Here is a 15,374-nt window from a genome sequence, read left to right as displayed (position 1 = left end):
AAAAGTGAAGGCATAGTAACTCCATGCTGCCTTCAGACACTAAGGTTTGCAGTGGTTTATTACCCAAGAATGGAAAATTGCAGTGGGCAGAAATCTATCTCCTTGGCAAATCATGCCTTGCCTTCATGGTCGGGCCCACCTGCCACCTCCTTGGTCTTCCCTGGTGGAAACCATCATGCCCCATCTCAAACCTATTGCCCTTGATTCCCTCTTCTCTTGGGAACCTATAGCACCCACTTGATCAGGTCAGAACAGGCTATCATGAAATGCTGGGTACATATACAACCTGACTTATAATCATACCTGCCCACCAACATTCCCTTCTGGTTCTGATGGTAAACAAGCCACCAGTGTGTGGAGACCTGAGTTCAATCCCTAGGTTGGTAAGATCCCTTAGGGAAGGAACAGCTACCCACCCCAGTATTCTGGTCTCAAGAAGTCCATGGACAGAGGAGTCTGGCCGGCTGTAGTCACTGGGGAGGGGTCACAATGAGTTGGACAGGACTTAGAGACTTTCACTTTCCCACCATTCCTCACAGGATGTAGAATGGTTAATTATTTTATTAAATCCATTCCACTCCTAACATTCAAGGTGCACATTGTAATGCTTTTTTCTCTGAGAACAAAAGTGAGGTTTGGAAGGGATGTGACTTGCGCATGGCAAATGCTAAGTGTTAGGTCAGGCTTGGACGCATATGTACATTCTTGAGATGACCCACATTCATGGTTATTGGTGTTGCTAGCATCTGTTGGAAGAAAAGCTATTTTCCCACATGCATGTACGGCTCAGAATACGGACCCTTTGCTCCCATCCTGTCCCCTCTATCTCTTATCAGAGGCATGTCCTTGCCCTGCCTGCTTGCAGACACACAGGACCATGCACTCCTCATGTTCCTTCTCTTCCTGGGCCGCCCTGTATCTGCACATAGCCTCTCCCTTCTCTCCCACAGAACAGGGCAGAGCTGGTAATTTGGAGCTGACTGGTCAGGGAGGAAGAGGAAACATGCCATTCTCTGGATCATTGGATCCACCATGTGGGAAGGGGAAACATGGCAGCAGGGCTGCAGGGCCAGGCTGGGATTAAATGGGAGGCTTTGATCAGTGTTCCCAGTTGGGGAGTAGGGTGGAAGGAAAGAAGAAGCCTGAAATAGAATCCTTTCATTGATAAACTGGCATTGATGGAGCTCCCTTTTGTGTCAAGCTCAGGGCTGAAGTTACAACAAATGAGTAGGGGCTATCTCATGGAGCTCTCAACTCATGTGACATCAGAGCTGAGATGAGAGGTCACTTTATTCAACCAGGAAAACAGAGACTCAGAGGAAGGGTGAAGAGGACTGTGCATGGTCATTTAGCCAATGACAGAGCTGAATTCTCCTTCCCCACCTCGTGGGCCCCTCTGGCTGCCAGCCCGGGCCTCAGACGATCAGAAACTCAAAGGTGCCTGGACGAATCAGGAGGTTGTGGCCTGGCCTTCCTCTCCAGCTCTGGGAGGGAGGAGCTGGGATAGGAAGGATGCAGGAGCTTGTAGGAAAGAGCCGTGCACTTGCTGGTGGCTTCTGTGCTGTCACTGAAGGCAGAGGAAGGAAAACCTGCTCACTGGAGCTGGTCTTTCTCCTGCTCGTTGAGTGACAGGGTCACAAAGGACACAGACACAGACATCATTCTCTCCCAGCATCTCTCCCATTTCTCAGGTGGGCAGACATGAAGAGGACCCAGTACAGAGGAGGCACAGCGGGAGAGCAAATCACTGATGCCAGAGTCTGGTCTCCTCTCCCAGGAGCCAGCTGTAACCCAAGGCCTGGTATGGGGTGGAGCTTCAGAAGTCAGTGAAAGCTCTGGAGATGTGTTAAACAGACACCTCCAGGAAGCCTTCTGGGATCACAACATCTCCCGCCATCCTCCCTAATGCCAGCCCTGCCTTTTGGAGGAGCCCCTACTCTGGGGAGGTGCTCAGCAGATCTCCAAGTGTTCGTCTCTGGGGACGTTGTACTTGAGCTTGTGGGCTTCGAAGAGATTTTCCAGCTCCTTCATGTAGCGCTGGTGGAGCCTGTCTACCTCCTCCTGGGAGGGATGCGGTATCTTCTGCACCTCAATGGGCTTCCCCACTGCAAGACACAGAGGTGAGTGGTGGCTCAGAGCCGGAAACTATGAAGGTGCAGGGACCTTGGTGTTCCCACTGCAATGGTCATCTGAGCAGGTAAGCACTGTAACTCCCTCCCTTTCAATTCTCTTTTGTGTTACTAAGATGTTAGGTCAAATTCAAGATTCTGATATATCAACAATACAGCCAGCACAGTTGCATGCATTATCTCTTATGTTATCCTGACAATCCTACGAGGATATAACCTGGTATTATTCCTGTTTGACTGCTGAGGAAATGAGGCCCAGGATGGTTAAATAGCTTGTTCAAGGTCACATGGCCAGGAAAAATCAGTACCAGGGAGTGAGCCCTTGGGATGTGCACTTAGCTTCAGGGAAAGGTGAATCTGGGATTCTCAGATGCCATGATTGGAAGAGCCTGTGTCTGTGGGAGGAGGTGGATCAGAAAGCAGCTGCCCTGTTGTCTTTCTTGGGAATGGCCTGGAGGTAGCAGCACTATAAACATTCAAGAAATGCACCACACAGTGCAAACAAAGTTTGATAGAGGGGGTTGTCTGTGTTCAACTAAGAACTGCCTGGGTGAGTAGAGATGAACAGCTCTATTAGTACTGCCTTGGAATCTAGTTGGAATTCAAAAAGTAAGCTAATAGCTGAAAGATGGTGCTAAGTCTATGGACTAAAGCCCATGCCCATTATTTACAAGGAAATCCTTCTGGCTCTCCTTCAAAGCCTGCTGATTTCTACTTTACACACAATTCTAACAGACCTGGAATGGTCATGTATCCACCTTCTCCAATTACTGTCATTATATTCTGTGATCAGAATTATACCCTCCTTGTCTTGCATAATAAAAAGCCAAATACCCTCATCAAACCTCAACTTTGTTACCAAGGGCAGGGTGTCTCTTGGAAGTGGTTTACTTTCTGTGGGTCTGTGTTTGCAGTCAATAAAATGGGTGTGAGAGTATCTCCTCACAAGTTGTTGGGAAAACTAAGCCATTGCATGTAAGGACCCAGTGCAGTGCCTGACAAAAGCAGCGGCACAGTAATCAGTAGTGGCTACTGGCCGGTCTGCCCCTGTTACTCTTCTCATTCTAGACGGCCTTTCATAGGGTTACTTGCCTGTGTCTCTTTTACACACCAGAAAGTGTGCTCCACAAAGTCAAGGGTATACTGCTCTATGTCCAGGTCTCCTTGCAGTACAGGCCCAGGCCTCTTACTCTATAGCCCTTTCCCTCCCAGCCCGGGTCCAGGCTCACCCACAGTGGTGATGGGTCGGCGGTAGGGCATAAGACCAAAGCTGTACTGGAAGACTCCACGGCCATAGAAGAGAGGGATGGAACCTCTAATGCTCTTGTGAAGTCGGTCCTGAAACCACCGCAACCAGGAACCAGGAGAGTTCTCAACCTGGTCATATATGTCATTCTCCCCAAAGGAGAAGATTGGCACCAGATCTGCCCTAGACGGAGACAGGAGAGAGGGCATGTAGAGGGGCAAGAAGACACAAGCTAGTCCTCTAGCCTCCTGAAGGGAGCTAGTGAGCAGGAACTGGAGCAGAGGACAGGACCTGGACCAAAAGTAGGAGGCCTCGGGTGTCTCCCAGAACTGCCACGGTCTTGTTTTATAATTTCAGGCAGGTCATGGCGCTTCTCAGGGCCAAGACTTGGCACTCGATTGTGATGAGTCCATGCTCGCTCTGCTTGCCACAGATAAGCCAGTGAATCTGAGAGGAAGTGTTGGGATGAGGAAGGGACTATTCAGAGTGGCTGACCAAGAAGATGGCATGCTAGTGCATCCAAATAACCATCATATAGGGGCAGGATGCCAAGTTCTTTATGGATCATAGATTGGGATATAGGTGAGGAAACAAACTGAAAAGATTATTTGATCCTTGCAAATGTCCCAATGAATGGGGATGCTCAGGCAGGAGAATGTGTATTTTCACTTCTTTACAGTACTCTACAGGAGGGCAGCTCCGGTTGTCTTCCTTAGGCAGCCCATTATGTGTTTCCACGGTAACAAAAGCTGCAAGATGAGGGTTAAAGTCACAGAAGCAGGTCCAGCACAAATTCAAGATTAAACCTTTTCAGTCACAGCATCATACAGGCAAACCAGAATACGGCTGAGAGTCCTCCAAATTAAAAAAACATCTGCAGACTTTCTGGGAAAATCTCTCCAGCTAGCTTTGTATTCCTCACAGATATTTAAAGATAAGAGAATAGTTTTATAGCAATATGACCTTTGAGACTTAATCTCTTTAGTCACAAAATCTTCCTTCCAGAATCTTCTCTGGGTATGTGGGCCTGAGACAGTGCATCTATCACCAACATACAATCTTCATTGTTAATGAATGGAGACTCTGCCTGCCAAAATAGGATCTGCATTTGGCTCTACCGTCTTCCCTCCAAACTACATTCCTTGCCAATCTCCAGTTGAACCCAGAGCCCTCTCCCCAATACCCGTGCGTCAGGGCGAGCCTGATGAAGCCCTTGCGGTTCCGCAGCACCAGCTTGTAGGCTCCAGGCCTGGCATTCAGTGACTCCTGAACACCCCCAACAACGATGGACAGCAGGTTGCCCCCTACTTTCCTGCTCAGAATGTGAGTAGCACTCTCCTTGTCTGATGAGACCAGCCCTGGGGAGAGAGGAAGGTGGTCACGTACAGTGTGAAGGCAGCAAGCATGGATCAGGAGTATGTGACTTGGGCTGTCCCCCACTTCCCAGCTGGGAGGACCCTGATGACAGGCACTGAGCACTACCCCTTTTCCCAACACCCCTGCCAAGTTCATCACTGAGCACAGAGCTATGGGAAATGCTTTTTGGGACTCATCTCCTTGTCCAGTACACATTCACTTGGAAGAAGTCAGATCAATTGGCCATCCTCATTAAAAATCCCTCCTCGTGTCTTCAGCCCCCATAGTCCTGGGATAGAAAGAGTGGAAGGACTCACCCGCACACATGATGTAATCCCTGTAGACAGGGGCCCAGAAACACCAGTGCATCATCATCAGATGTGAGCGGATGCCTGGGAAAACTAAGGAGAAGCCTGTACCATCTGTGCACAGATTGATAAACGCTCCGGTGGCGAGGACCCCATGAGGGTGGAAGCCAGCGACGTAGTTTCGGGAGGGGTCCAGCTCGGCAGTCTTGACCAGCTGTAGGGACAGCAATCTGGTGAATCGGGGCAACCCCCACTGCTGCCTCCCTGCTCAGTTTCTGTGCTGACCTCTTCCATGTGTCCCCTGAGCCCACGTGCTACCACTCCACATGTGAGTGTCCTGTGATGAGACTGCCTGTCTGAGGATCTTTTCCCCGGTGAAAGAATGAAGTAGAGTAGATACTCAGGGAGACTGGGATGAAGACGGAGAACACAGTATCACAAATGGATGATGCCAGTGCCGCCTGCCTGGAAAGGAAGAACCCTGCGCAATGCAGAGGTAGGACATCTGAGAAGAAGACACGAGACAAGCCATGTGCTATATGAAGGCAGACCTTCTCCCAAGCAGAGCCCTACCAAAATGAAGGAGCCAGCACAGGAGGGAGTGAGCCTCTCACCAAGTTTTGTGGCATCTGGAGTTCTGTCCCAGGTAAAGAGCTGGAAGCCCGAGTCCCTGTGACTCACTGTCCCAGGGTGCTGAAGGTAGAGGTTGGGAGGAGGACCATGCGGTCTCTAGTGAAGCCTGCAGGTGTGGGTGGTGAGGGGTCAGGGAGGTGTCCTGTCAAGCCTGCAGCACTTCCTGACACCAGGTCACAGCCTGCCCGCAGCACTGCTCCCCTGTCAGGCCTTGGCCTGTGGAGACACTACTGTTCCTGGATATGAAATCTTACACAGAAACTCAGCTCCTGAACTGATAACAGGATGAGGGGGAATCAATTTCCTCGGGGAAACACTGCATGATTCTCCACCATTACCTCTTTAGGATGCCCATAGTGTGCATTAAGATGCTCCAGTGCTCAGAAGTAGTCTCCTAAATTCCCTAGAAACTTTACCATTAGGCGCTAGCTCACAGAATCACAGCACAAAGGACTGTGAGTGGAGTACCCCAGCAGAGTTTCTAGGACAAGGAATGTTGCCTGCCTGCCTTCAAGTCAGCCACCACTGTAGCTGCAACTCACAATGGGCCTTGAAAGGAATTCAGGATGGAAGATAATAGGATACTGGTCACAGAGAGGGAGCATACACATCACAGGAATAATTGAAGTGAGTCCAGATTTTGTATCTCCCAATATGTAGAAAAACATGAAAATCCCAAAGAAAGGCAATCCCAAAGAATGCTCAAACTACCGCACAATTGCACTCATCTCACATGCTAGTAAAGTAATGCTCAAAATTCTCCAAGCCAGACTTCAGCAATACGTGAACCGGCAACTTCCAGATGTTCAAGCTGGTTTTAGAAAAGACAGAGGAACCAGAGATCAAATTGCCAACATCCACTGGATCATTGAAAAAGCAAGAGAGTTCCAGAAAAACATCTATTTCTGCTTTATTGACTATGCCAAAGCCTTTGACTCTGTGGATCACAATAAACTGTGGAAAATTCTGAAAGAGATGGGAATACCAGACCACCTGTCCTGCCTCTTGAGAAACCTATATGCAGGTCAGGAAGCAACAGTTAGAACTGGACATGGACCAACAGACTGGTTCCACATAGGAAAAGGAGTCCGTCAAGGCTGTATATTGTCACCCTGCTTATTTAACTTCCATGCAGAGTACATCATGAGAAACGCTGGGCTGAAAGAAGAACAAACTGGAATCAAGATTGCCGGGAGAAATATCAATAACCTCAGATATGCAGATGACACCACCCTTATGGCAGAGAGTGAAGAGGAACTAGAAAGCCTCTTGATGAAAGTGAAAGAGGAGAGTGAAAAAGTTGGCTTAAACCTCAACATTCAGAAAACTAAGATCATGGCATCTGGTCCCATCACTTCACAGGAAATAGATGGGGAAACAGTGGAAACAGTGTCAGACTTTATTTTGGGGGGCTCCAAAATCACTGCAGATGGTAATTGCAGCCATGAAATTAAAAGACGCTTACTCCTTGGAAGGAAAGTTATGACCAACCTAGATAGCATATTCAAAAGCAGAGACATTACTTTGCCAACAATGGTCTGTCTAATCAGGGATATGGTTTATCCAGTGGTCGTGTATGGATGTGAGAGTTGGACTGTGAAGAAAGCTGAGCACTGAAGAATTGATGCTTTTGAACTCTGGTGTTGGAAAAGACTCTTGAGAGTCCCTTGAACTGCAAGGAGATCCACCCTAAAGGAGATCAGTCCTGGGTGTTCATTGGAAGGACTGATGCTGAAGCTGAAACTCCAAAACTTTGGCCACCTCATGCAAAGAGTTGACTAATTGGAAAAGACCCTGATGCTGGGAGGGATTGGGGGCAGGAGGAAATGGGGATGACAGAGGATGAGATCGTTGGATGGCATCACCGACTCTATGGACATGAGTTTGAGTAGACTCCGGGAGTTGGTGATGGACAGGGAGGCCTGGCATGCTACGATTCATTGGCTCACAAAGAGTCGGACACGATGGAGCGATTGAAGTGAACTGAACTGAATCTTTTGACGTTTAGCTACGTGGGTTGTTTCATTTTCTTTTGTTTTTTCCAACAAAGCCCCATAAATACTGACTTCTCCCTTCCCTTTTAGAACAGCTCCTCAGAGATTTCTGAGAGGCTATCTCTGAATACAGTCCTCAGTAAGGCCTCAGAACAAAACACCTGACAACTCTAAGGTTGTACACTCGTTTTCACTAGATAGCAGAGACTCCCTGACTCCACTATCCACTGACAACCAAAGATCCCTGCAGGGCCTGCTCTGCTAAGGTGTGTGGATGACTTAGAAGTTGCCCTGGGAAGTGACAAGAGTCCAGAATCTGGGAGCCGCAGCACCTCCTGCAGGCCTCAGTCCAGGAAAGGGAGGTGAAAGTGCATGTCATCGCTCCCTCTGCTGGCCGCTCGGTGGTACTGCCCGCCGTCTGCAGCTGCTGTTGCCCCAGGACTGCAGTGGCCTATAATCCTGAACACTGTGCCCCTGAAATTTCTGCAAATGTGCTTCCCACCATGTCAATAGTGTCCTATGTGAGAAATCCTCTGGGGGAGATACCTGGTTATAGGACAAACAGAAAAGAGACAGATAAGACCGGCACAGAGACGCTCAGCAGACTTTTTCTGCCCGATGTACAAATGACAGCAGTTCCAGGGGTCACAGGAGAGCCAGGTGCTGTCCTTAGAGCCCCAGGATCGCCTGATATCTCATGGAATCCACGCAACCCAATGATTCCTGTGGAAGCGTTTCCTCCCCTTTACACATGAAACAACTGAAGCTCATAGAGCACGTGTAACTCACCTAAGGTTATACACGGGCATTTCCAGACCCCTTTTAGAACCTGTGGTTTCCACTCCCAGAGATGACACCATATACATTCTTGTCTCCTGTGTCCAGCGAGGGCCACCTGTCCCTGTCTGGCATCTCTCTGTGTCCTCATTCCCTTCCTCTTCCAATCCCAACTAGATAATCAACCATCACAACTGCTTACATCCAGGGGTTTAGCCTGTCTGAGATTCAGAATGGAGCAAAAGTCACTCCACTAAAATTCAGGGTCCTGCATCCCTAAGGACTGATCCTTGGTCCAGGGTCCAGTGTGCAAAATGGACATGAGGTACCATGAGCCAGAGATCCGAGATTAAGAGATAGGCAGAAGAGGAGGAACGGGACTGTTTAGTGGATCCCTGGGAAAACTGAGATTCAGAGTGAGCAAAGCTCTGTCCAAGGACACAACGAAACAAACACACAGGGGCTGGATACATCCTGAGGGCTCTCTGCTCTGTGTCTATTCTCAGAGCCAATGCACATACTTTAAAAGCAGTAAAAGAACCTGCTCTATGTCCTTGCTCATGTCTTCTTCCCTCTCAGGCTATCAGTATCATCATCTGATAAAGTGTCAGCCAGATGCTCTAAAAATCTTGTTTTCACTACAGATTCCTACACTCCAAACTTAGACTGTTGAGGGATTTCCACCTGTAAGATACATAAGTGTGCTGCACAACATGGCCAAGTGGGTTCCTCAAATCCTGTTCATACATCCGTTGTCATAGTGGCCTCACCTCACTGAAGTTGGACAACCATAGTCAGACAAAAGCTGATTCTTCCCCTAATAGTGGTAGAAGCCTGTCTCCTGCTCCCGGCCCAGTAATCTGCTGACTGCACACAGGGTGAAACATCCCCATGGACAAATGGGGTCTATGGTCCAGACCATTCCCTAGTCAGCCCCATACTCACCGAGATGGGGAAATAGTCCTTCGTGTACTTCCATATGGTCCAGTGCCTCAAGAAAGCACTCTGCCTGCCCCCCTGCCGTGGCGTGTCTCGATCCATGTACCACCAGATCACATACAGGATACTGATCAACCAGAATCTTGTGAACAGGAGGCCAATGAAGACTACCCAGCAGATCAAGTCTGAGAAGGGAAGCAGGAACCATTAGTGGTCAGAGGTATGAAGGAACGAGCTCTCCCTGTTGACCCAGCTCTAGCAGCACTGTCCATCCCAGCCCTCCTCCTAGGAGAAAGTGACCAGCTTCTCAAGGTCTGGAGGAGGAGAGAATGCTGTCAACACCACCAGCGTCACACTGAGAGCCTGGATTTGAAACCAGTTGGCCTAATTTCAAACTCGCGTTTTCCCACTGCACCAGATTGCTTACTCATTTGGGTCTTCCCCCTCCTCCTCCTTTTCTGTCTGTGTTTACCAGATGCTCAATAAAGGCCTGATGGAGAGGTGATCGGATGAACTCTTTCTGGTATCCATTCTTTAGAACCCCAGAGAAAAGCTATTCTTTCTATTCAGCCCAGATCCTATCTACTCCCAGCCCATCTTTCCATAGATATATCCCACCGCATTTCCCCTCTAGTTAAAGGCCCCCATGATTTCTTATAACTTTGAGGCTCAGCTCAAGCAGCTCAGCCTGATCTCAAGCTCCCCACTGGTGGCCCAAACCCCCTCTTGCTCCGGTCTCAGTCGCCACATGCACCTCATGTTCCGGCTACACTAAGTGGCTCAGTTGATACAACGCCCTGAGCTCTAGCTTTTGCTGAGCTCTTTCCGTTGCTGCCAGGCCCTGTCCCGCTGAAGGAAGGAGGGAGGAAGAGGACACCTCATGCCTGGTCCGTTCATCAGGACTGCAGCAGGGCTAGAGACAGCCCCAATGAGCAATTCCTCCCAGACTTATGATTCTGAGTCCTGTCTCAGGCTAATCCTGGTTTTGACTCAGGGTCAGGTGGTCTTTGGGGCTGTCTTTAATCTGATGATAATTGAGCCTCACTGTTACAAAATATTGATTCCTCTACGTTCCATTCCCTCCACTCAACGCCCTTTGCTCACACTCATAAAGAAGTTCATCCCCTACCTGTAGTCTAGCTGAAAGTAGGGTAAACCCGGACTGTGATTCCAGTCCGACTTCCTGGAGGAGTGGACTTCTGACCCAGTCTGAATAGTGCATGTGTGGGTGCTAAGTTGCTTCAGTGGCGTCTGACTCTTTGCAACCCTGTGGACTGTAGCCCTCCAGGCTCCACTGTTCATGGGATTCTCCAGGCAAGAATACTGGAGTTAGTTTCCATGCTCTCCTTTAGGGGATCTTCCAGACCCAGAGATCAAACCTGCATCTCCTGTGGCTCCTGCATTGCAGGCAGTTTCTTTAGTGCTGAGGCACTGACGAAGCCCAGTCTGAATAATAGCAAAAGTTATAAATCAAAGTAGGCTGGGGCTCAGAGAGACTCGCTTTCTGCATAGCGCCTACCACATGCCAGATGCTGGTGGTTAAGCCGTGAACAACAGACAGGAATTCCTGCCCTCCTGGTGCTGGCTTCAGAGTTGTGTTTGGAGCACTTTGTTTTGTCCTTTCAGTTTTAACAATGGTAAAATATGTTTACTGTATACCAGTCATCGAAATGACTCTTTGGTATTTTTCTTAAGTTATCATTAGATTATAGTTCATTTACATGTGCCATTAGTTTCAGTTGTATAGGAAAGTAAACCTGTTAAACTCATACACATATTGATTCTTGTTTGTTTTTTTTTTTTAAATTCCTTTCCCAAACAGATCACTACAGAGTAGTTAGTAGAGATTCCACTGCTTTACAGAAGATTCTTATTGTTATCTATTATATAGAGAGTAGTGTTGTGAATCCAAATCTCCCAATTTATCCTTCACACCTATCCCCTGTTAACGATAGGTTTTTTTCTACTTCTGTTTTGTAAATAAGTACTCATGTACCTCTTTTGATTCTGCATATTAGTGATATCATGTGATATTTGTCTTTCTTTGACTATCTTCTCTCAGTTTGACAATCTCTAGGTTCATACATGTTGCTAAAAACAGTCTTAATATGTTCCTTTTTATGACTGAGTAATATTCCATTGCCTATATTACTGCATCTTCTTTACGCATTATTCTAATGGATGTTTAGTTGGCTTCCATGTCCTAGCTATTGTAAATGCGCTATTATGAACATTGGGGAGATTGTATTTTTCCAAATAATGGGCTCATGACAGAGGCCTTTTGAAAAACAGTATGGAGATTTCTTATAAAATATGAGAATACAATAGGACCCAGCAATTCCCCTCCTGGACATATACTCGAAATGATTTTTGAGAGTCAAAAATATATACTATATTTGGTATAGTTAATTTAATTAACATTGTTGTGTAACTATACCAGCCTTCATCTCAGAACTCTTTTCATCTTCCTAAACTGAACCTCTGTACACACAAAATTAAAACTTCCATCCAGGTCGAGAGAATAAAACCAAGTTGTTAATAGTCGTTCGTTGTGGGGTAGGATTTGGAGGAAATCTTTGACTCTTAGAACACACTTTGTTTCGGAGTGTTAAAGTAGCATGTATTTGTTTTTCAGTCAGAAAAAGGAATTTCAAAATGTGGGCATTTCTACTTGATCAGAAAGAACTCCCCGATCTAAACATCTCCCTCACTCTGACCTCTCCTTTCAGTGCTGTCAGCAGGAAAAATCTAACTTGCATACATTTTCAGCCCCTAAAGAAAGGAAACACCAATTCTTTCCCCTCATAACACCAAGAAGGTAAGATGTAAAATCCCACTTTACTGAGACCCACAGAGGGTATTCATGTTAGCTAACTTCATACAGAAAGCTAGTAGCATAAGTGCTGGTTTCAGTTCTACTATTATGTCCATATCATGCTCCCAACATTCATTCACAAACCATTATTCAACATTAACTCTTCTAGGAGATGGAGATGCAGATGAGAATAAGACCAACTATCTGAAAGGATCTTATCTTCCTGCGTGAGTGTGTGAATTAAAAAAGAGGAAAGAAACAGATTAAACAAATAACCCACTGGAAAGTATTTGTTGCTGGAGCCTGACTCCTCAATAACAGGTTCCGGTGGACCTTTCTGGCCACATCTTTGCCCCTCCTCAAACAACTGCGCTAGGCTAGCATGAACCATCTCTTCACTCTGTGTGTAGCATTTACTGGCCTCCTGGGAAAACTTAAGGCCTGTACCTGAAGGCCTGTACATTTTGCCTTGTAGATTCATCTCCTAATATCTTTGGAAAAGAGCCCCTTCTCTCCACCCACTGCCAGCCTCCTTAGACCAGGCTAAGTAATCTTTTAAAGAGCCAAACTGTAAGCATTTCAACACTGGGGCTCAAGAAGCAACTTGGAGGATATTGCATAGGCACAAAATCATTTAAAGTGCCAAAACCATACTTCGCTCATGTGCTGTACAAACACAGAAACAATCAGGGGCCTAGATTTCAATCATGGGTCTATGAGGTGACAGCTGATGTCGACTGAGATCTTGTGATTGAGCAGGACCTATGCAGCCTTCCTGGGAAAGATCCCTCATGTCCTCTGCCTGCTTCTTATTTGTAGAAAATCTTCAGCTTCCTAAGCCTTCCCCAAATTTCAAAAATTAAATTATTAACAGAAATCACAAACACAGAAAGAAAACAGTCCCAATCAAGAAGATAAATAACAGTTTAACCATTCCACAAATTCAAAGAATTTTAGTTTGTTCCCAAGAGCCATATAATATGGAGACTCATCATTGAGCGGTTTTGCAAATACTGAACCCCCAGCAGGTGGAAGAAGCTGCTGACCAGCCCATAAACCTCAGACCAGGGGAAACCAGAAGGTTGATGATGGTGATTCCCAGTTACCTCACCGCCAAGCAATCAGATGATTCTCTAGGAGCTGTTCATGCACCCAGAATCTCTACCTCATTTAGTCTCTAGACACTGTTCCTAGGTAATCAAAATAGGTTTCATGCATTTTGAGGCTTAACTCTCTGGACTCCTTGCTTGGCCCCTGTAATAAAGCCTACACTTTTTTCACCACAACCCACTGTCAGTTTAGGCACTTTACCCTGTTTCCACAAGCAGACCCAAATCTGATTTGCTAACAACTGCTCCCTGTCAACTGTCTCCTCCAACATCCCAACACAGAAGATCCATAAATTACAGCTTGTCTCCAACGGATTGGATCTTCTCACTCCAATACCTAAAACCCTCCTGGGGATCCCCTTTGCCCTTGAGATAAGGGCCAAGGTACAAGCTACTGTTCCTGGCATCAGAGTGTCCGGAGCGTTTTCTCAGCTGCCCTCCTTCTAATTTCAGGCTCGAGGTTAGGTGATTCTCTGTCCTCCTCTGGATACTCCCAGTTCCCAGGCTGGGCTGAGGTGGGCATGGACAGTCAGACAGTTCCTGATGGCAAAGCTCCCCCAAGGCCATGTGAACAAGATGTCCCTCACCCCAGGTGATCCCCAGATACTAGGTTCAGCATCCACCTTAGGACCTGTATCTTTCCCCATCAATACACCATGTGCACCTGAAGTGGCAGGTGCCCATGGCCTCCCAAGTCCATATCAGCTTTCCTTACGCAGGGCCAAGTAAGAGAAGATCAAGTGCAGGACTGCGAAGGTCTGTAGCCTGCGTTCCAGTGGCACAAACAAAGGTGCAAACTCCACCATGGTGATTCTTCTGCTTCCTTGGAGGCTTCTCTGAGCTCTAGTGTAGTCTGAGACACCTGCTGGGTTTTGTTGCTGCCAGAGTTTGTTAAGCTGTGGGAGTTGGTGGGGGGGTGTTGTCTAGCCAGCTGTAGAGTCTCATTGCACCTACCCTGGCAGGGAACAGTATCCTAGGTGAAATATCTATAATCCCCTGGCCTGAACTAATCTTACTACAGAGGAAGACAAGTGCAGTGGCCACTTCAGGCAATACATTATCTGCCAGATCACCTTTGCTCAAATCTTGCCCATTACTTGGCAAATAAAGCAGCGAGTATAGGGCAATCCTGCCCTCTTTACACCTACTCAACTATTTGGCGGCCCTAATTGTCTCCTTTCACCTGCCAGGTCCAAGATTCCCCTTTACAAATAAGAAGTACCTGCTCCCATGCAAATATCTCTAGGCCCCACTATCTATCTCCTCCATCTGGCTGCCTTTTCCTCAGTTTGCCTGGACAACAAAACTCAGGGAATAGCGGTCTGATTCCCATGCCCTCTCCACCATTCTGTCCTCCCTCTTCCAGACTTCAGACGGCACTGTTCCATGGAACTAACATTGTCAAGTTCACCACTGGCCTCCACACTGCTGAATACAGTGACCAATTCTCAGCTCTCATTTTGGCCTCTCAGCAGCCTCAGACACATCTCTTTCCTCCCTCCTCCCTGAAACCACTTGATCTGTGGACACCACACTCTCCTGGTTTCCCTCCTGCCCCTCCGTCTACCTCTGGGTCTCCGTGCTGGCTCTTATTCTTCACCAGGCTAAGTGTTCCAGGGCCCTTCTGTCCCCTCAGTCCTTGGACCTTCCTTCTTCTCTCCACCCTCCCGCTCTCAGAGACCTCCTCCAGGCTCATGGCCTTGGAGCCTGTCCACAGGACGATCACTTCCAAACTGTATCTCTAGCCCTGACTTCGCCACAAGCTCCAGATTTGACTATGTAGGTGGATACTTGACATCCTCGCTCACAGCCTGCTTGGCACCTACAACACAGCCTGTCTAAAACTGAACTTGACTTCCCTTCACCTGCCTATGGTACAGTCTCCACAGAGCCACAGAGCTTTCCAAAGTGATCACACAGGGAATATCCTGGTCATCCAGTGCTTATGACGCTGCCTTTCATGGCTGATGGCCTAGGCACCTTGGAAATTTCACTGTGGTTACAGTGCTTTCCTAATGGTAGTGAGTACACTTGAAAATGTTTACAAGTCATTCAATATCATTTCATC

The 15,374-nt window shown here is 47.5% G+C and overlaps 1 protein-coding gene across 5 annotated transcripts; it reads right to left on the bottom strand.

Moving 5' to 3' along the window:
- Positions 1 to 1,239: 1,239 nt before the first annotated feature.
- Positions 1,240 to 15,009, bottom strand: LOC122697143 (2-acylglycerol O-acyltransferase 2-like). 5 transcript variants are annotated; one of them, XM_043907633.1, is made up of 7 exons: positions 13,702 to 13,956; positions 9,389 to 9,567; positions 5,049 to 5,253; positions 4,559 to 4,733; positions 3,359 to 3,558; positions 1,938 to 2,105; positions 1,240 to 1,567 (listed from the first exon to the last, which is right to left on the bottom strand). In XM_043907633.1, exons 1-6 carry the CDS (start codon positions 13,871 to 13,873, stop codon positions 1,951 to 1,953), a joined length of 1,086 nt encoding a protein of 361 aa, XP_043763568.1. In that variant the 5' UTR covers positions 13,874 to 13,956; the 3' UTR covers positions 1,240 to 1,567; positions 1,938 to 1,950. The 5 variants fall into 5 exon arrangements, with proteins under 5 accessions (XP_043763568.1, XP_043763594.1, XP_043763577.1 ...); XM_043907659.1 differs by lacking the exon at positions 13,702 to 13,956 and adding an exon at positions 14,874 to 15,009 and having other exon boundaries at positions 1,240 to 2,105; XM_043907642.1 differs by lacking the exon at positions 13,702 to 13,956 and adding an exon at positions 14,022 to 14,210 and having other exon boundaries at positions 1,240 to 2,105.
- Between the last annotated feature and the right edge of the window lie 365 nt (positions 15,010 to 15,374).

The sequence above is a fragment of the Cervus elaphus genome, chromosome 1 (genome assembly GCF_910594005.1).
Source record: "Cervus elaphus chromosome 1, mCerEla1.1, whole genome shotgun sequence".
NCBI classification, from domain to species: Eukaryota; Metazoa; Chordata; class Mammalia; order Artiodactyla; family Cervidae; genus Cervus; species Cervus elaphus.
This window is presented reverse-complemented; position numbering and strand designations above follow the sequence as displayed.

Excerpts from the sequence above, each read along its gene's own strand:
- LOC122697143 (XM_043907633.1), bottom strand. The coding sequence starts at position 13,873 with ATGGCCTTGGGGGAGCTTTGCCATCAGGAACTGTCTGACTGTCCATGC. Across the intron at positions 4,734-5,048 it reads GGATTACATCATGTGTGCGG|GGCTGGTCTCATCAGACAAG; the intron begins GTGAGTCCTTCC and ends CTCTCTCCCCAG. Across the intron at positions 3,559-4,558 it reads AGGCTCGCCCTGACGCACGG|GGCAGATCTGGTGCCAATCT; the intron begins GTATTGGGGAGA and ends GTCTCCGTCTAG.